A 22,034-nucleotide genomic window follows, 5' to 3' on the forward strand; every position below is an offset into this window, starting at 1 on the left:
GAAAAAGCAGAGAAAAAAGTCTTCCTCCATTTTTCCAGGGTGATTTTTTTTTCTAAACACCCTGATGAAGCAAACTCCCATAAGTTTAAAACATAATCACAGCTCATTTCAAGAGCTGTCATAGTTAAGCCACTGATGCTAAAAGAACATCAAACCATTTTTGGATATTATCATGCCAGTGGAGGACACTAGTCATCTAGTCATTGTAGTGTGTAGAGGATACTAGTCATCGGAATGTGTCCTTCCAAGGCAATTTCCTGCACTAATTTTTCTGCAGCAAGACTGAATATCTTAGTTTAGTTTGTTCATGATGGTCAAGTGCCATGTACTTAAACCATTGTATCCAACCCCAAATAGTGAATAAATCAATCAAAAACAATGCAGGTAAGACATACACTGTCACTTGCAAGGCAGGAACACTAGGAATACAGCATCACTGGGAAGATGACCTCACAAGGCTAGCTGTTTCCTGATGACAGATTACTGGTTTCCCAAGTACAGGCTGGGCATGCAGGGTGAGATTGTGATGGGGCATGAAGAACCTCTTATGGATAATCTGTTCAATGTAGCTTCTAGAAAAGTACACACGATGCAAGACAGCTCTTCTGTAGATGTGGATAAGATACATCACAAGCCAACACAAACAGTGAGTGAAAACCTAATATTTTTTGCAGACCAAAAAGGCATTGTGAGAGGTGCGCTAAGACCAAAGTAAGTAGAGCAGTTAAGGAATGTGTTTGAATGATGGCTTTGAGGTTTGAATTTAAGCAAGAAACTTACAAGATCTAGAAAAGTAAAGTGACCCTACAAGAGATGTCTTGAAGGCTAACCAAGAGTTTGTGTGTACAGTAGAAATTGGCAGAGGATGAATGGTACGGGAACATATTTAAGATCTCATCACTGGACTATCTGGGAAGATAGGATAAAATATGAACTAATGACAATACAATTTCCAATACACCTAATACAAATAAGTAATGTGCAGTGGGTGATTCTCATGCACCTGGTATTATGGATATTAGCTATCATCCTTATTACAGGACCCATACCATTACTATCTATGTTTCACATTTGAAGAAACAAAGGAACAAAGAGATTCAATATCACTGTGGTCTCAAAAGCTGAGTTGAGATTGGCTACAACAGGTTCATAGTTCTCTGCTGCCCTCCAACAATTACTTGGCAGACCATGTCATGGCTACTGGGAACATCACTCAAGGAGCCAAGGCTAAGGATGATTCTGAGTGTGTCCACTTCTCTTCATGCCATGGCCCAGGAGAGTCTTCTCTCTTCAGTGGCCTTGGTTGCTCTCTCCCTTTCCAGGAATGCCACTCTCCAGCCTCTCTACATTCCAATCACATCTTTACTCCCACCAGAGTGAGTTTTCAGAAGCACAGTCACATAACCCTTCATCCAAAGCTTCTCTATAGCCTCCCCAACCTTGCCTCTGTCCTCATTTGCATTTTAGGTTCCAGACAGAAGGCTCCCTCCTCTCTTGTTTCTAGAGCTTTGATGCTCTTTTTGTTGAGAATGCTCTTTTTGCTCTCTGTCCAGCCTGTCCCCAAACTCATTTCTACCAGGACACCTCTTCAAGGAAATATGCTGTATCTGGCCAACATTTGCCCCAAGCTCCCTCCAATGTATTTGGACAGGATGAGTCCCTTCCACCATGCTGCCACCAATCACACTGCATTCTAAAGTCATTTTTTTAAAGATTTATTTATTTATTTATCATATGTAAATACACTGTAGCTGTCTTCAGACACACCAGAAGAGGACATCTAATCACATTACAGATGGTTTTGAGCCACCATGTGGTTGCTGCAATTTGAACTCAGGACCTCTGGAAGAGCAGTCAGTGCTCTTAACCGCTGAGCCATCTCTCCAGCCCCCTAAAGTCATTCTTAGTGAGTGGCCATGCCACAGACTCTGAAGCTTTGTGACGGCAATGACTCCAGTTATTTTGTTCCCAACACTCAACACAATACAATGCGAGGGACCTGGCTGAATTCTTTCAGTTGAAATATACATGAATATGACAGAATATAGAAAAGAAACCCAGCTTTCTCTGAAGACCTTAAACCTGGCCAGTGTTCTTGAGAGAACTGGGAAGCATTTAGGAAACGTGGCTTTGGAGGTGGTTATCAGAGAGATACTCAGTTGATATGTTGAATTTGGTGATAAAATGCCATCCAAGAAGAGATGTCCTGTGTGTGGCTGGCATGGCAAGACATGGGTTCACATGGCTATGAGACAGGGGGGTTGGTTGGCCTTGCTTGTTATCATTTTACAGATTTCTCCTCTCATTGCTTCGTTCAGTCATCTTCACCCAAGCCGAGTATCACTTTATTGCTGTGAAACGGAAACTGAATTAATACCAGGCACAGTCCGTACATGAAGGCAGAACTGATCTCTGCATCCTTAAGGAAGTTTGTTCGTGTCTTATGTGGTTTGCTATTTCGCGCTTGGATAGAGAGGCAAAGAACAAGTTTACGAGATAGGAGCCCAATGTGAAGTGCTCTTGATTCAAATAGAAATGCCATTTCTGATCTTGCAAAGAATAATTTTGGCCTTTCTATACATCATTATTTGATAAGGACTCAGAAAAAGGTAGATTTTCTGGGACGAAGAGCTGTGAATCCAATTACAGCCTCAACTGTACCCAGCCACAGAGCTCCTGCCCAGCCAGCAGAGGCCCTGACTAGGGAAGGATCTTTTAACACAAGATAGGGATCTGTCCTGCTGAAATAGCCTCTGAACATGTTGATAGTCTGACTACCAGAGTCCCTGCCAGAGGACCAGTGATTGTCTATGCCACAGCCTAAAAGAATGTGCTGCTCATTGCCCTCTGAGCAATCATATGAGAAATTCCTGTGGCTGAGCTGGGCCCAAATATTCCTTTCTTTCTGATGAATTGTTTAGGGAGAGGGAAAAAGAGAGAAAGAGAGGGGGAGGGAGAGGAAGATCTTGATTTATTTCACCCTACTGCAAAGGATTTCTCTTAATAACTCCCTGTCTATGAGGGAAAGAGGATCTTCCTCACTAAAACCTGAAACATCCTTAGAAGTCATATACCTCTGGATGCAAATCACAGTTTTGCCTCTTGCAAGCTATTTAACTTTGGATTAGAATTGAATAAAGGGAAAGATGATGGCTGAAGTAAGGGGCACTCGGGGGATTTGGTTTGGTTATCAACACAGACCCCTGGAAGGCAACAGGGAACCCAGGCTGCGTACTCGGACCTGGAAGCACTTTTCACAGAAAGCCACCTCAGATTTATGTGAAACTCTACTCTATATTAGACACAGATTAGGGTGTTACCCCATAATCCCACTAGTGCCAGAGGGAACATGACAATAGAAGAAGCAAAGTGTTACAGAAGACTGAATGTAGGCAGTTGCTTCTTTCTTCCCTTTTTAACTAAGCCACAGTACTTGGACATTCTAAGTATAACTGAAGCAAAGTTATTCTTTGGGCTGAGCTATGAACAGAGACAATTTTTATATAGCTTCCAAAATTTCTCCAATTTAGCTCATGTTGCCAGAATCTGTCCTTCCAGACTGATGTGTCTAATAGCTTGTGTCAACCACGGATATAGAATAACTTTGTGATGGGTCTCAAAGATTCTATCAGAGTATGTTGTGCTCCAGCAGCAGTACCGGTGACACCTTCCAGCTGGCACTGCTAAGGTGTCATTAGCAGAGGGGCCTTAGCTACAGGTGCTCCAGAGACACTCACTTATGCTGACAGCAGTTGGGGGCTGGTTAACAAGTGGAGCGTGGGAGGCTGAGGCCAAAGCTCACTAGGCAAAGTCTATGAGAGTCACGGAGACTTCAGTTCAATACCCAGAATGTACTTAAAATTGCTGGCTTCAGTGGCGTGTGCTTGTCCCTCCAGAGCTGATGAGTTAGAGACCTGTGGCTGTTCGGGGCTTGCTAGCCAACTATCCTTGGCTAATGGGCAAGCTCCAGATTCAGTAAATGACCATGTCCCAAGAAAACACACTAATTGACCTTCTGATGAATGATACCTAAAGGTTGATTTCTACTATGTACCCCACACATGTGTACACCCACATGCACACATGGAGCACACAATATGTTTGTGTGGTTGTGTGTGCTTGAGTAGTAACTAAAATGATTTTAGGCAGAAATTCAAACTCTGAGGAAGTAGCTGTTATCTTTCTGGAACTGCGAGTGTATTAGGTAACAAAGGCAGAAGAGAGGCAGGGATTCGAGGGGAAATTAAAAATCTGAATGCTTCTGGCACAGGTAACAAATTGGGAGGTGATTAACTACATTAAATGAGAATTTGTCACAGAGTTTCTTCAAACAGGCCATTTCCCTTGTCACTTGAAGTGTTTGATGAAAATTCATTACCCACGGCATCTCTTAAATAAAGCATGATCTTGCCTATTGATCGCAGCTGATTTACTTCATTATGGGCAATTTTTCTCAAATAGGATTCACCTCTACAATATTTAATAGGCTGCTTTAACAACACCTTATCTACATCTGCCTTGTGCTGCTGCAGCAGAGTACCACAGCCTGAGTCATTTATAAAGAGCCATGACTTTGCTTCAGTTCAGGAGGCTGGAGAGGCCACAGTGGATGGGCTGGCATTTGAGGGAGGGTCTTCCCCATGGTGGAGGGGGATCGGGTGACAGAGCATGCACACATGCACACATCTGCATTTGTATGCAGGTATATGCTAGAAGGGATTAAGATAGGACTGCAGCCAATCTTATGTATTCATCTGAAACCCACAGTCACTAACCCACAATCACAGCATCAAAGGTCCTGCCTCCCAACACTGAACACCAGGGATTAATTTTCTAGCACATGGACTTTCAGAGGCACAGTGAAAGCATAGCATGGCTGGAAATAAGATTAGTCTCACTTCAGTTTTCTGCTAGTCACAACTCTGTGCAAGCTGTAAGTGTGTACATGTTTTTGTAGCCTGGCAATCGATGACTAATTTTCCATTCTTTATCCAGGGACACAATGGTATCATGGCTCTTACTTCCTTTGGGTGGCCTGCGTATCTATGACAGTATGTGACACAGAAAAACTAAAACACCAGGACTCGCCTGGATTCCTGGTAACAAGTTGGGTTGTGCTGAACACTGAGGTTCAATTCACAACCTCCAGCTTTCTCTCGATTCTATCTTGAAAAAATCTGGATGTTGTTAGAGAAATAACCCTTGTCGGAAAGAAGGTTAACAATTATGGGAACTGAGCTTCAACCAGGAGAAGCAGGTGACTCGGGATCTCTGGCCTTGAGCTCCACATAGGCGGGGTCCTCCAAGCTCCAAATGTTGCTTCTAGCCTGGAACACGCAAACCAGCAACAAGTCTAGTTCTCACTTAGATGTCTTTAGAAGGTGGAACTCTTCAGGTTTTAAGCACAGCAGCTTTTGTGCTCTCATAAAGCCTGCAGCTTAGGAGGCAGTTTAAGAGGCAGGAAGAAAAACTAAAGGGTGACATCGTAATGCTCTCAAGAGGTAGAGGCAGACAAGTTTCTGTGAGTTCAAGACTGGCCTGGTCTACATTGTTTCAGGCCAAGCCAATGCTACTTAGTGAGATCCTGTCTAAATAATAATAATAATAATAATAATAATAATAATAATAATAATAATAATAAAATAGTAGTAGTAGTAGTAGTAAAGCAATAATAATAATAATAATAAAGTAATAATAATAAATAAATGAGTATCTTGTCTCAGTATTTCTCTTGTTCATTTGACTTGCTTGCCTGCCCCAGTCTATAGCCTATTTGACAACTAGACAATGCATATGAAGAAAAGTCTGATGTCCTAAGAGCAGAGGGTTTTGCACACAGCCAGCCCAAATGGAGATATTAAAGATCTACATACAGGAAGAAAAAGAACTGAATTGTAGAAAAGACTTCTTGGATGTGAAGCAATACCTCTCTTTCTCTCTCTCTCTCTTTCTCTCTCTCTCTCTCTTTCTCTCTCTCTCTCTTTCTCTCTCTCTCTTTCTCTCTCTCTCTCTCTTTCCCTCCTCTCTCTCTCTCTCTTTCTCTCTCTCTCTCCCTCCTCTCTCTCTCTCTCTCTCTCTCTCTCTCTCTCTCTCTCTCTTCTCTCTTCTCTCTCTTTATCCTTCCCTATATTGTGTTGATACCTGCATGCCCTGATAATAGCAGGCACCCCAAGCACCATTGTTGAACTAGATAAGCCAAAGGTAATCTACCAAATGAAGCTTACAATTTCCAGTTGATGCTATGATGGTGACTGGTGACTGTCAACTTGACTAGCTTAACAAATCACAAGGACATTAATGAGTTACACCTCTGCAGGCAATGAGAGAGCGTTTCTAGAGAGGATGAATTGAGGGCAGAAGACACACTGTGAATGTAGACAGCGTCATCTCAAGGACTGGAGCCCCAGACTGAATAAAACAAGAAACATGAAAAACTGAACTAAGTACCAGGATGCATCTCTCTGCATCCTGATTGGCTGAGATGTGAGCAAGAACAGCTCCTTGCTCCAGCCACCAGAATTCCAGCCACCTCTGTGCCTTGCCTGCAGGGATGGACTATGTCCCCTCACCCTGAGCCAAATCAAACAGCTCCTCTGTGATGCTGCATCTTGTCAGGCATTTGGTCACCAAGGCAACACAAAAGAACATCTAGTGAGTGTGTTCTAACTTGCTCCTTGTTGCATTGATAAAACTAGCCATTCAGCCTAAAAATAACAAGGTATGGGCCCCAGGCTATTGCTGAGTGCTATTTGCTGGCCTGATATAGGTATCAAGACTCTTTAAAGAACACCTTTAAAGTTTCTGAATATTTTGACAAGGTAAAAAGAGGACAGGTCACATTTAACATTTTCTTTTCTTGTTCTACTTTTTCACTATGTCCTTCTTTTCTTCTTTCTTTCTGTCTCTGATGTGTGTTTTGGATATATGGGGACAGCTTGTATTTCATCCGGCTTCTGCTCAGAGAGCACCGGGCCACATGGACATACAGCCACTCATTGCTTTGGTGAAGGGCATGGGAAACACATCCCCTCAGCTTACAGCTGAGGCCACAGAGAAGAGTCAGCCCCCTTCGTTAGCCCCTACAAGGCAATTCTTGAAAACCACCATTAGATTAAAGGACTGCAATACATTTGGACCCAGGTTCTAGTCACCGATGTCAGCACAGTAGCTTAATGTTTATTGAGCTCTTACTTGCTGCCAGGTACTGTGAAAAGTATTCTTTAAATGATCAACTGAGTTTAGTAGACAGAATGGAAACTGACCAACAGTGCCTTCATTCTCCATCTATATGTCTTTCTTTATCAGGAAGTCTAAGCTATGTGTTTTTAATTAACAAGAACCCTAGAGACAGTCATCTCAGGCTTGGCTAGCCAGTTCAGTAATATCATTAAGGAGAAAATCTCTGTTCTTCACTACATAACTCTTAGTGGGTTAACTTTAATCCTCAACTTTCACAAGATGTCTACTACTGTGCCAGATGCGGCATCTTCATTAAAGACAAGAATAAAGAAAACTAATAGTAGCCAAGAACACTACCCCTTCTTGCTTGTCCCTTTTATAATGGGGCAGAGAATTTTCTAGCAATCCCTTAGTCTCTGTTCCATCTATTTCATTGACCAGCACAGGGATACACTGATTACCGTTAGCAGGTCAGGAATGCAAAGGGAAGCTTTTATCCTCTTTGGGAAGAAAAGCAATAAGGCAATTAAGACTAGCTGTTGGATTATCCAAGCAATAATGGTTACCTTCCAGGAAGTATCAATTTAATCCTAACTATAAACCCCTAGAAGGTAAGAACTTGGAACATCCCTAGTTTGAATTAAGGAGATGTAGTGAATAAGACAGTTCTACAAAGTCACCCAGCAAAGTAGTGGTTTGGCTTATAGTTTGAACCATTACACGGAGCTGTACAGCATGGTTGTTACAAGAGCAAGAGGCATGAAGAAGGTTTTCTTGAGTCTGAACTCAAGGCGTATATTTCCCATTGGAGGTGTGAAAGAAATATCGGGCCACCCCTTTATCAGGATAGAGACCTTTGCTTTTTATAAACACTCAGACAAAAAGACTTTTTTCCATCTCTTGACAGGAGAGGGACAGAAAGCTGGGTTTAGCTTGTAAGCCTAGGAGTGTGGCCTGCCAGCCCAGGATGAAGGTACATAGGGAGAATGCCCGCCGCCACAGTTCTAGAAAGCTTATCTCTGGTAAAGCATGTGAGGTGATGACTGCATGTTCTCCTTGCCCTCTACTTAGGAATGTATGGAAAATGCCAGAAAGTGAGGTGTGCCAAAAGGACATTGCCGACCAAGGTTGCCTGGGCACTCCGTTCAAGGCAGGCTCTATCCCATATCATCTAATTCCCAATGACTTAGGGGGTCAGTACAGGGATCCATGAGGGGTGGTCTACAAAGGCCTGGAGGAAACACAGACTAACTACAGAGACATCTTCATTTTAAACAATGAACTGTTTTAAGCCAGCATTTTCTGTGTGTAAATGTGATAGACTTGTCCAGAGCCCCACAGATGTTAGGATTGAGCATATGGAAGGAAAACACCCGAGAGCATGTTTCTGCCCCCTGATAACCAAAAGAGGCCTTAGAGCTCTTTTTCTCCTTTGATACTACCTACTGTGGAGTGGTTGAGGGCCACATTCAACCCAAAGTGATCCAAAAGAAGGTACCCTACCTCTCTGTGTCCATGTTCTTTCTTCCCACCATCCTCTGAAGGGCATCTCTATAGTGCCCCAAGTCAGCTTGAAGCACCTGACAATTATCTGATGGTATCCTGTAGCTGCTTGTATTGTGAATGCTAATTATGTTCCCCAAAACACTGTTCATGTGAGAGGGTCTGCACGTACCTTCTGGGACCTGCCCCAGTTGATTAGTAAATAATGATGGCAGCAGCCAATGGGGGGGTGGGGCAGACCAGGCAAGATTTTAGGATTCCCGGGCTTGGGACGGAGAGGAGGAGAGTAGAGAAAGATCTGCCATGCTTTAGCAGAGTGTGGAGAAAGGAAGAGGAGAGTCACCATGCCTGAGAACAGTGCAGGACAGAGAGGCAGAGCCACCACGTAAAGGGGCAGGAAGAGCACAGCCCAGAGGGCTGCTCACCTGTGTCAGGAACAGCCGAGATGGAACATGGGATTAATAAGTAACAACTCGGGATTAACCTCATGCAGGTTAGGCAGTGGCCCAGCTATTGTGCTGTTTAAGGCATGTTAAGATATAAAGGCTGTATGTGTGTCTCTCATTTGGGCACATAAACCATTGAGGCAGGTAACATATGCTACGTCGGGATTTATTAATTAACAATCACTACTATAGCTACTCTTTCTCAGTGGTGCTTCCTGGGACTGAGCATTTCAGGCCTTCTCAACCCAGAGGAAATAGGTTGTGGCAGGGCCTTGACTGACAAAGTCAGACGTTAAAGAATGGAAAGAGGATTTTTTTTCCTTCCAACAGGTAGCAACATTCTTTATAAATATTATTTTCTCTTCAGTGAAATAGCATGCATAGCAGGGATAGGGAGTTGATGATGTCAGTAATGCCGACCGTGTAGATAGAGAAGTTGAGTCACACAGTGTGTCTGCAGATTCCTATGTAGCGTTGATGTAGCAGACACTAGCTGCCTATTTTTTAGACCAAATGGTGCCTCATTTCCATAAGCAATGCATTCAAGATAATGTGGCTTTTCTACTAAAAACAAGTGTCTTCTAAAACAGAGTTTGATGGCTTAGAGGCACACATGCTCTGTCTAGACATATGACAACTTTAATTTTTAAATTTTAAAATTTAAAAAAATTAAATAAAAATTTAAAAATAAATAAGATTTAAAATTTTTAAATAAATTAAAATTTTTTAAATTTAAATAAAATTATTTACTATTTATTTATTATTAAAAATAAATGAAATTTAAAATTGGGCCACATTCCAGTTACCAATGGGTTTCCAGATGCTACATGAAACTTCTAGAGCACTTGGTACCCTGAGTCCCAACCAAAGACAGCATGAATACCATCGGTAGGTTTTCCTCACCCTAAAGCATACAAAGACCCAGCTTTGATGCTGAAGGAAAACTCCATCTCCCTCCATCCCCTAGTATCTCCTAATACTCAGCTTATTTAATGTGGTGATACTGAGATCAGCTTGACAGTAAGCCAAATCATACCATAGTATTTCAAGAGCTGATGACTCTAACCTATATCACGATGACATAGAAGAAATCCTGGACTGGAGATGTAGCCCAGTTGGTAGAGTGTTTGCTTAGTATGTACAAAGACCTGAGTTCAATCCCTAGAACAACACAAAACCATATAACTAGGCATGGTGGCTCATGCCTAAAATCCCAGCACTCAGGAAGTACAGGCAAGAGGATCAGATGTTCAAGTCCTCAGCTATAGAGTGAATGCAAGGCTAACCTGGGCTACAAGAGAACATGTGTGTGTGTGTAAATTAATTAATTAATTAGTAATTTTAAACACCTTCAATATCTAAACATAAGTCAGTAGAAATAACAAATATCTCTTTAAAGCCCATCTGAAATTTCTTGTTATCTATTTATTTTTGTGGAACTTATAAACAAGCCAGAGAGAGAGAGGAAGGTATATTTCTATCAGGGTGCAGCATTTAAATCAGAAAGCACTCTGTCTTTACAGGATAGACAATCCCTGTTTCTCTGTCTTTACTAGGCACGTTCCCTGTATTAGGCACTAACACATCAAAGATGAGGTTCAGTCCCGTCCACTCTGTGGGAGAATGCATAGAAGGGATGATTGCACAGTAGAGTGTGCACTACAGTTCTTGCCTATATGAAGCCTGAACAAAGGCTTTTTATAGTTCAAGTACACCTCACAGAGGAGGTTGGGCTCCCTTTCTTAGAACTGGGGTGGCAAGGCTAGGATAGGGGAAGGTGGAGCGAGAATAGAAAGACAAGGAGCCAAAGGGAGGTCTTGGGACATTTCAGGAACTCATGGTGACTCAGAATGATTGGCAAGGCTCTCATGGTCCATGAAGAGACAAAAGGTGTGGCACACAGTGATAAATACACAGTGAAGACGGTGCATTAAAGTTAAGAAGGGGGAAAAAAGTTACTCATACAATCAGATGACATTTTTAAGATCACTCTAATGACCCATGCTAGACAGTATATCTGGGGAAGGAGGAGGAATTTTTTTTTCTTTCAAGCATGGTTTCCACAATTTACCCCTTCATTTTCTAATCATGGAACACTTAAGAGATTTGAGCAAGATGATATAGTTTCAAGTTTCAGCTTAGAAAACTTACTTTACTTTTCTGAGTGTGGCTCTGGTCATTTGTGAAACTTGAGGTAGAAGGTGCCAATCTTGTGAAGATTTCACAAAAGTCAACGGATATGATGCATAGAAGGTGCTCAGCCTAGGCCTTGTGCATGGCACTCACACATTCCCTCAGTTCATGTGTGCATGCCTGCATTCTTGTGTGCATGCATGTGTATGTCTATGTGTGTATGCTTGCATATGTGTATATATATATATATATATATATATATATATATATATATATATGTGTGTGCACACACATGTTGTGTGTATGTGTGTGCATGCATGTGTGTGCTTTCATGTGAATATGTATGTGTTTGCATGTTCATGTGTATATGTGTATGTGCAAGGATATGTGTGCATGAGTGCCTGCATATATGTATATGCATGTGTGTATGCTTGAATGTGTATTTGTGTGCTTGCATGTATATATGTGTGCATGTGTGTGTGTGCATTGTGTATATGCATGTATGTGGAGGAGAATGTACATGTCACTGGCTCCCCTAAAGCTGAGCTAATGCTGTGTAGAGAGATCCTAAACATTTAACACACAGGCCTTCTACAGCCCAAGCCTCTGCCAGGAAACCACAGCCAGCAACCTAGCTTGGCAGCAGCAGAGAAAGGCCAATTGTACTTTTATTAAGTTTCACCAAATTTGCCAAAGCTTTGTCGTATCTTTTCTTGGGTACCTAACAAACTGAGGGCAAGGAAGGACAAGGAGAAAACAAGGAACAGACAATCAGAAAGCCAAGCTGCCTGAGACTCTGGCACCAGCTCAGGTTGCTGCTCTAAACTTTAGGGACAGGGGACAGAGATTAGGGCAGTGAAGCATGCATGTGTTGGGAGGCTCAGAACAGACTCTCTAACTTACAGTGCCTCCCAATCAGTTGGAGAATATACCCAAATGCCCTATGCATCACACCCAAATCTCTCTTCCTCACAAGGTAGAAAACTATGGATCAACCCAAATGTGCTGTCTTTTCAAATATCAAGATGTATAAACAGTAACACTGATGTCCCATTTAGAACAATGCACATGGGAACAAGTAATTTTCTCCCCAATGAAAAATCTGCATTTTTTTTTCATGAAATAAATCTGTCAGATCTTATTGTAATATGGAAGCTTGAGTCTGACCAAGCCAGGATCGGCTACCATTTGCAAATTCTCATACAGTAATTCAAGATTACCTTGACCTTGTGTCCTTTTACCACACAGTGACTGACATTGTCCAGACAGAGCACATCATGTCTGCTAATGTCACCCTGCCTTAAAGTAATGCTGGCTCATCTCTAAGTGAGAGGTAACTGAGATTAATGACCTCATTCTAGTAGCTTCAGTTTTTCTCAAGGAAATACTAAAACTGCTTTGGTTTTCCAGAGTGAATGGCTCTGCTGTAGAGGGAGGTTGGGTGGAGCATTATGCTAGTCAAACCTTCTCTGCTATCTCCTGAGGGCTCTTGCTTCCTTGCTCTGTAATGGAAGCTGGTAGAGTTAGGTCTTCTAGCCATGTTGAGGCTGTGGTACAATGTGCCTGGAAGAGTTAGACATCAAGTGTCCAATTTCTGACTCTGCCTTCTGCAGAGGAATTTTAGTTCAGCAACCTGGCTGCTCTGGCAAGGGATCACATACAAAAGTCTTCTAGGTCTGTGTGATCTGGCTGGAATGACACACATTTAATCTCTCTGGATGGAGTATAGATATGCCCTTAGTACACACCTTTCATCCTAAACAATGAAGGTAAAAATTAGTTTGTAGAAGGAAGCAGTCATATTTGAAAGTGGCACCTAATTGGGAAGCAACAAAGTGAAAAATCAGAGAAAGATTTTAATAGGATAAATCAGCAATAGGGTATGCCCAACTCTAATGAGAACAGAACAGGAAAGAGAGGCTGCTTAAAAGAGCAGTACTGAGTGAGAGGGAGACAGACAGAGAGAGACAGAGACAGACAGAGAGAAAGAGAGAGACAGAAACAGAGAGACAGAGACAGACAGACACACATACACACACAGAGAGACTGACAGACAGACAGACAGACAGACAGACAGACAGACAGACAGACAAGGCCATTTTACCAGGACAATTTTACAGAGACAGGTTGCAGGTGAAGATAAGGTGAGCCAAAAAGTGATAAACAGCCAGAAGATTAGAACAGATTGCCAGAGTTAGTTTGAGACCAAGCAGAGCAATTCAGTCAGAAGTTAAGAGAAGTCAGTTTGAATCAGTCAGGTTAAAGAGAAGTTTGGTCCAGAACAACAGAGTTGACTCAGCCAGGCAGAGTTCAGAAAAAGCTAGAAGAGATAATTTTATTCAGGAGTAAATCTCCAAGATGACAATTACAGCTGGTAAGTAAAAGAGAAATTTACAGTCTTCAGAGACAGTGCCTGTTCCTGCTCATGGATTGCAAAGGTGATCATGTGACTTTCCCTGCCCGTATCTGTTTCTTTGTTTGCAGATGAGAGGTTATGCTCTCTCTCTAGCCCTGGCTCTTTTCTTAAAATGCTCAGAACGTATGCACTCCTAGCTGTTAGACTCTGTCAGTTTGGTGTGCCTATTTTATACAAAGTCATCATCCATATGAAGAAACAGAAACCATAAGTCATAGAGGTTCTGAATAATGAAGCTTTAGCCCTCAACTGTGATGATGCTTAAAGACAGGGCTTTGGGAGATAATTATGGTTATAGATAGTTATGAGAGAATACTATCCTACTGGTGGGATTAACGTTCTTACAAAAGACATCAGAGCACTCAGGAAGATCAAGCACATGGTCTACAAGTTCAAGATTGGCCTGGGCTACAAAGTCTCAAAAAGAAAATAAAAGATAAGGAAGAGAAAAGAGAAGGGAGAATGGAGTGATAGCTATGCCTATTCTGCTCCCCACTCAAATTCCTAGAGGAAGGACATGTGAGAGCATGGAGAATTGATAGCCATCTTTGAGCCAAGAAGAGTCCTTACCAAAAACTGAATTGCCTAGCACAGACATGTTTAGTTTCCCATCTTCTGTAACTGAGGTACATTATTTTAAACATCCAGTCTATAGTATTTAGTTATAGCCACCACCCCATGCCATGCCCCAGAAAATAAATGCATTCTGTAAGATAGTCATAGTAAGTCCATGAGGGCTGTCTTTATGCTAGAAGATCTTGAGGTACAGGCAATCAAAGAAAGCAAAGCTGGCGTTCTTAATGCCTTATCTAAGTGATGGTAAGCAGCATTGTCAGACAATTTCATGCATTGTTGCTTGGTTATGAGTAGAAATTGCCTGACCTGGATTGTAAAGTGCTGTAAATAAGTACACAGTAGGTAGCTATAGGAAGTAAATTGCCACCTCTAGTCCTCTTTAGAAGCAAGCAGGATGGGAAAAGAAAAATAAATTAGTAAGAACTGCAGAAGAAAGTGGAAATCTCCAGCAATAAATCAGCACTTGGAACAGTCATTTTTAGACCTATAACAGTATAATAGAACAGCACTTGGCTCTGCTTGATATAACAATGTAAAGTGCCATCCTGAACAACACATATCTTAGGTGGTATCGAGTACATTCTTATCCTATTAGAAACAGCTCAAATGTCATCACTTCCATGACTTTTCTAAATGTCACTTGAAAATGACATTTGTATATTTTTACATCCTTTAGTGCAGACTTTATTAATTTCCCTTTGAGGCTTCAAGTGAAACTTGGTTTTGCTTTTATAAGGCACTTACCTCATCATGTTATAGGAAGTTGGGTATAGTTTCTACCCTGTCAAAGAGTGAACTCTGAAGACAAAACTGTGGACAGAGAAAGTACTCAACAAAGTTGGAACAAATGAGTGAGTGAATTGTGAGTGAATGATGAATGAATGAGTGCATGAATGAATGATGTGAATGAATGAGTGAATGATGAATGAATTAGCTAATGATTGAAGTGAATGAGTCATGAATGGAAGAACAAATGATGAATTATTTAATGAACGAATAACAAATCTCTGCTCTTTGGTGAGTCCTCATTTATCTCAGACTCTAAAGATCTGTTGACCCTACTTCCAGACTTAAGCTAACTGTCTCCATCTGTTCATGTGTGGAGCTCTGGAATGTACTGTTCCAAGGGCTTTTATAAGGCACTCACCTCATCAGGTGACAGGAAGCTGAGTATGGTTTCTGTCTGCTAAAGAGTGAACTCTGAAGGCAAAACTGTGGACAGAGAAAGTACCCAACAAACGTTAGGACAAATGAGTGAGTGGATGATGAATGGATGATGTGAACAAATAAGTGAATGAGACAGTGTGAAGCACCGCCAAGTTTTCACCCTTAGACTCTTCAGTCAGCCATGAGACCTGTAGAATATGGAGGCAGTGAACCTCAGAGCAACACACAAAGATCCTATGCTTTACTAGTATCTGCCCTACTCTTGTTTTAACATATTTCAAAGATTTCTTAGCTGCTAAAAGACACCATAACACCATAAAATGTTGGACTGCTGTGTAGCCTAAGTTTGGAGGGTTGTCCTCTTGTTTCCTAAGGAACTATCTCATTGTCCATATTCAGAACCAACTCCTTAAAACAAAATATTTCCTTGCCACTTGCTGAACATGAGGCTCCATGTATTCAAGGCAGGTACATCTAACACTTAGTCTAGCCTCTGATCAAAGCTTTTAAAATAGAAATCCAAATTCTAAGTTCAAAGTAAGCTATGTATCACATACTCCATCAGCCCCTGAAATCTGCCACATGGCACCAAAGTGGCAAATTCTATCCTAATTCCTGGAACACCTCCCCTTGGGCCTTCCCCACCCCCTTCTCTGATGGTATCAGGCCCATGTTCTCTTCTTTCTGACCACTGCTTAAGGCCTGGCCTTTACCTTTCTGCATCTTTGAGAGAGAATGCCTAGGGATGGAAGGTTAAGTAGTTGAGGGCCTAATAAGATATGAGTTATACATATATATTTCAATGGAGAGACAGAGGGAAGCAAAGATGTGGATTTTACACAATACTTGAAGCTGTCCTGAGGAAGCTGTGGTGGACACAGCTATAGGCAAATGGCATGTAGAATAGAGGAGACAGATGTTGGGATAGTCAGGAAGAATGGTTTTTATTTGTCTTTCTTTTTTTAATGGGCATGGCTCTTTTGCCTGCTTGTATGTCTATGTACTGCATGTGTGCAATGCCTGTGGAGCCCAGAAGACAGCATCAGATCCCTTGGAATTTGACCTTACAGGCAGTTAGTTGTGAGCTGCCACCTGTGTCCTCTGGAAGAGCAGTTGGTACTCTTAACTGCTGAGCCATCGCTCCAACCCCCAGAGAGGAAGGCTTTAAGCATTTGACTTTTCCTTCCTTCTTTGCAGCCTGCCTTCTACAAGTACTTGTTTGCTATTTACTGTGACTTGGACACTGTCCCTGGGAAAAACAACCATGAAAAATACCATATCTTTGTACCATCACTAAGCTTACATTTTGGCACACATGAAAATGTTATTTCAAACAGAGAGACAAGTATGCAAAACAAAAGTAAAAACTAGGTCAGTTCCTCAGAAAGTTAAGCAGGCTACCCTGTGACCCGGCAGTCTCACTCTTGGGCAGACACCCAAGGGAAAAGAGCAGGGAGACAGCAGCTATCTATGCACCCATGTCCATGGCAGTAGTCTTCCCAGTGCCCCAAAGACAGGAGCAGCTCAAATGTCTATGTCATGAACAGATAAACACAAGGTGGTATAGATAGATAGATGGATAGATAGATAGATAGATAGATAGATAGATAGATAGATAGATAGATGTAGTTATTATATCAGAAAAACAGATGGATAAAGATAGATAATAGATTATATAGACAGACAGATGATAGATGGATAAGATACAGATAGATAATATAGTAGATAGATAGATAGATAGATAGATAGATGGATAGATAGATAGATAATATATCAGACAGATGGCTAGATAAAGATAGATAGATAGATAGATAGATAGATAGATAGATAGATTAGATACACAGATAGATGATAGATGATAAGATATAGATAGATAATATATTAGACAGACAGACAAATAGATAGATAAAGAGATAGAGAGAAATATAGATAAAGATATAGACTGATAGATGATAGATAATATATTAGATGATAGATTGACAGATGATAGATAGATAATATATTAGATGATAGATTGACAGATGATAGATAGATAATATATTAGATGATAGATTGACAGATAATAGATAGGTAGACAAATGATAGACAGACAGATACGTAGATATTATATTAGATGAAAAACTGATAGATTATAAATTAGGTAGGTAAGTAGATAGATTGACTGTTAGACTAGACAGATAGACAGACAGACAGATAGATAGTAGATTAGACAGGCAGACAGATAGTGAACAATAGGTGGGTCATTCTAACCAATGCTATTGCACCTGTGAGATTTGAAGAGTTTAGGCCAAGTGAAAGAAACACGTTAAAAGGGTCAAGCTTTCGTGATTCACCTTCCATGAGCACCCTAGACAATCAATTTCCCAGAGAACACAGAGTGGCCCTTTGTGCCAGCTGCACGGAGTGAGGGAAGAAGTGCTGCTTAATGAGATGCATGTGACCACTGTTAAGGTGGTAAACATTAGCTGTGAGTTAGCTACAGTGGTCTCATTTTCTCCTCTGAAACATGGACAAGGCTCTGGAGTGGGATGATTTTAATTAGAATTGTCTGAGAAGGGCTTCTAAAGTGATTCTGAGTAGAAGCTATTCACAGTGAGAAAAACATAAGATGACATGGGATTTTCTGATTTTACTCTAAACACAACAGAATGCTTTTGAAGTGTTTTGATCGATTGAAAAATGAAGCCAGACATGACAGCACACACCTTTAGTCTCAGTACCCAGAGTGGGGGCGGGGGTCACAGGTGGGTGGATCTCTTGAGTTCCAGGCCAGCCAGAGCTTCATACGTGTCTCAAACAAAAAGAAAAGGAAAGGGAAGAAAAATAACAACAAATACCATAAACAATTTTAAGATTTGTCACTTAAAAGATTTTCTTTGTTGTCTGTGAAAATCACACAGAGGGTTCTTCTGGGAGAAACCCAGAAGTCAGAAGTCATTTAAGAGACTTCTGTTGTCAAGTGACTAGTTAACTAGGGGAATGTTGAGAAGATGGTTATGAGAAGAGGGGGGCAGATTGGGCTATAGTTTAGGGAGTAACTGAAGGGGTTGGGGTGTGGGAGACGAAGGGTGACATCTCTGTTCTTAGCTGAGAACTTGGCAAGCAGGAGTTCCCAGATACTGAGATGGAAATGATAAGAGGCAAAGCTGGCGAAGGATGAGGAGTGTAGTCAAGATACACGCTATTCAGCAAGAGGGAGGATGAGCCAGCCCAGTGTCTTCTGGGGCACCGATTCAATGACATCATTGGTTAAACAATTAATGAACAATAAAAGTGAATAGAAGCTAGGAACAAGGGACAGGAGATAAGGAAAGAATTAGTACTAAACTTTACAAAAATGTAAAGGCAAATATGACTTGGCAAAATCATAATTGTAAAAACACCGAGCTAGAATTTCAGTGATGCTCCCAAAGCACAGATGAGGCTTTCTTACAAAACTCCTCTTCCTCCCACAGGAAATGTGCTTAGAAAGCCACTGAGTCCTTCTTGTGGTGCACAAAGGCAGAGGACGGGAGGGAGGGGACGTGCTCGCCACAGCCTTTCCGGCTCTGAAGCAGGAGCAGGACACGGAGGCTCTCCTGAGACTATCCCACTCCTTCCAGTCACCAGGCACCAACCACATGTTCTCACCCTTGCATCCCTACTGTGCAGCTGCTATGAAATGGTATTCAGTCATGCAAGCAAAGGCCGAGAGTTTCTGCAGACGGCCTCCCCCTCCAAGGACAGCGGTTAAGCCAGCAGGAGACAAACTTGTTTCTCTCTACCTGTTGCTGGTCTTGAGTCGACTGATCCAGTCATTGTTCTTATGAAGCCTCAGACTGGTTCCGACTGGGAGTCACAAATCAAGGGGGACAATTAGTAAAAAAACAAAACAAAACAGATTTTAAAAGTCACTTTCACTATTCAGTGTCGCCTGCACAGTGGAAAAAAAAGAGAAATACCTGGAACTACATTGTAAAACAGCTGTGCAATTATACACAAACACACACACACACACATATATGTAAACACACATATATATTACATATATGTGTATATTGCATATGTATATATAACACACATGTATATTATATATACTATATATGTATATATACATATATAATATATGTGTGTATAACATAAGTATATATGTATGCTATATGTGTGTGTTTATATAGATTATATGTGTGTATAACATAGACATGTATATAATATATGTTACATATGTATATATAACATAAATGTGTATATAACGTATAATATATATGTATATATAATGTGGTTTACATGCAATTAACTGTATTTGTTGACTGTTTTTTTGTAGGACTGAGGGTACAGGGTTCACCAACATCAGCCCCATTTCCTGTCTCTCACATGACAAAAACTACAGCACCTATGTCCACCTGGACTACCTCTGCTCCACACACTGCTAAGGCCACCACCCCTGTAGCCAGTGCCACTCACAACGCCTCAGTTCTCCGCACTACTGCCACATCCCTGACATCTCAGCTCCCGACTGAACGTGGAGAAGAAGCTGTCACCAGCCCACCTTTGAAGAGGGATGTCAACAGCACAGACTCCTCACCTGCTGGGTTCCCCTCAACAAGCAGTGACGTCCACTTGGCACCCACACCTGACGAACACAATCTTGGAAGTCCTGAAGCAACTGTGCCAGCTACTGGGTCACAGTCACCCATGCTCCTGTCTTCTCAGACTCCAACCTCAGCATCTACATCCCTCGCAACTTCCCCATCCAAGTCTTTCTCTGTCTCCGTTACCTCTAACCACAGCTCTACTGTGGCCAACATCCAGCCCACAGAAGCTCCAATGGCACCTGCATCACCAACAGAAGAGTACAGCTCTAGTCACACACCCACTTCCCATGTCTCAGCAGAGCCAGTGCCCAAGGAGAAATCACCCCAAGACGCTGAGCCAGGCAAAGTGATCTGTGAGTCTGAGACCACCACCCCGTTCCTGATCATGCAAGAAGTGGAGAATGCCTTAAGTTCAGGTGCGTCCCACCCCGGGTGAATTAGTGATTGTGGTTATGCTGAGATGGAGATCCTGTCCGTGGAAGGCAGGTAGAATGAGCAGGAGCTGAGGGTGATTATAAGGCTCTGTAGCTTTAACAAGAATACAAGTTCTCAGTAACTTATAGCTGACGTAGACTGATTCATAGTCAGTTGTCCTCTATGTCTTTACAAAAGATCACAAGGGTGGTACCAAAGTGAGACCGTGGAGTGAGTAGGGGTTGGGGCAAGGTGTGCTTTCCCAGGTTTTGCTTCTAACAACTTTCCAGCCCCCTCTCAAAAGGGAGAAGACCTCCCCAAAGCAGGATCCCCCTGGGTATCACAAAGCCAAAGGAAACCAAATGAACATTGAGGGTTCTTGTTTCTTCATGGCAGAGAACAAAGAACCAGGAGTCTAGGCTCAGAAATCAATCTACCTTGTTTCAGGTGGGAATGCCATGCATACAGTGATTTAAAAAAAAAAAACAAAAAAAAACGTGAGTCTGATGAAGAGGAGGAATAGTCACAACTTTTCTTTTCTTTTCTTTTTTTTTGAGACAGGGTTTCTCTGTAGCCCTGGATGTCCTGGAGCTCACTCTGTAGACCAGGCTGGCCTTGAACTCAGAAATCCACCTGCCTCTACCTCCCAAGTGCTGGAATTAAAGGCGAGCGCCACCATCTCCCGGCTACGACTTTTCTTTTAATAGGGGAAGATTACCCTTTTCCTCCTTTTATGGTGAGAGATAAACATCTTTTAATGAAAACAGATGAGTGCGCTAAATAAAAATAGTACCAGAGAGAGGGAGGAAAGAGAAAGCTAAGATTAGCCAAGCAGTGACCTCTGTGGAAGAGCCCATAGACCAGTCAGACAAGCAGTCCCTGAGAACTATGATGGGTAGACATAGTCTACTAGCAATAAATAAATCATGTCTATCACATCTATATCATTTATATACTAAATATATGTATATTTTAATATTTATATGTGATATAAAACATATATCAGATATTATACACTAATATTGTGTAACATATCTAAATTATATAAATATGTATATATTTATCTATTGATACATATATAAACATATAAATATATGTGTTATATAATAGATATAATATATTTATTATATCTACTATTGCTATAATAAATACATATATACATATGTATACATATATAATCTTATTTCAAGTGTCTGGGGCATATCAGTGAAGGGAGCAAGAATGAAAGGAACATTAGAATGAAGGAGTCCACTACTGAGCCCTAGCGGGGGTATGGGAGGCATACTAGGAGTCAGATCTGAGACAGGAGAGAGCTGAAACCCTGAGTATTAAGCCCTGAGGAAAGCCCGCCTCCATGACAGAAGAGCCTCTCCCTTGAGGGAGACACTCTCCTCTACTAAACAACCTCCCATCTGACCTGTGACCAGAAACCAAGGCAGGTGAAGGCTGCTGTACAGTGGAGAGCCAAGTGGAGACGGGCGGAGGGCAGGCCTGCAGAGGGATGGGGAATCTGTCTGTATCTCCTTGGCGCTCTGTTCAGGACTCCAGGCCAGTACTCCACCTGCTGTCCTCAGACATGTGCCTGTGGTGTTTCCTCAGCCTGACTTCCTTCCCTAGTAAAGGGGA

At 41.7% G+C, this 22,034-nt stretch overlaps 1 protein-coding gene and 1 long non-coding RNA gene across 2 annotated transcripts in view; one reads left to right on the top strand and one right to left on the bottom strand.

The window, feature by feature from the left end:
- The window catches only part of Parm1 (prostate androgen-regulated mucin-like protein 1), a 104,995-nt gene that overhangs the window by 50,233 nt on the left and 32,728 nt on the right, over positions 1-22,034 (top strand). The window contains exon 2 of the mRNA XM_031390970.1: positions 19,724-20,410. Coding sequence (XP_031246830.1) covers positions 19,724-20,410 — 687 coding nt within the window. The remainder of the gene's footprint in view (positions 1-19,723; positions 20,411-22,034) is intronic.
- The window catches only part of LOC116104476, a 70,702-nt gene that overhangs the window by 42,981 nt on the left and 5,687 nt on the right, over positions 1-22,034 (bottom strand). The gene's annotated exons all lie outside the window — the stretch shown is intronic.

The sequence above is a fragment of the Mastomys coucha genome, unplaced genomic scaffold (assembly GCF_008632895.1).
Source record: "Mastomys coucha isolate ucsf_1 unplaced genomic scaffold, UCSF_Mcou_1 pScaffold22, whole genome shotgun sequence".
NCBI lineage: Eukaryota > Metazoa > Chordata > Mammalia > Rodentia > Muridae > Mastomys > Mastomys coucha.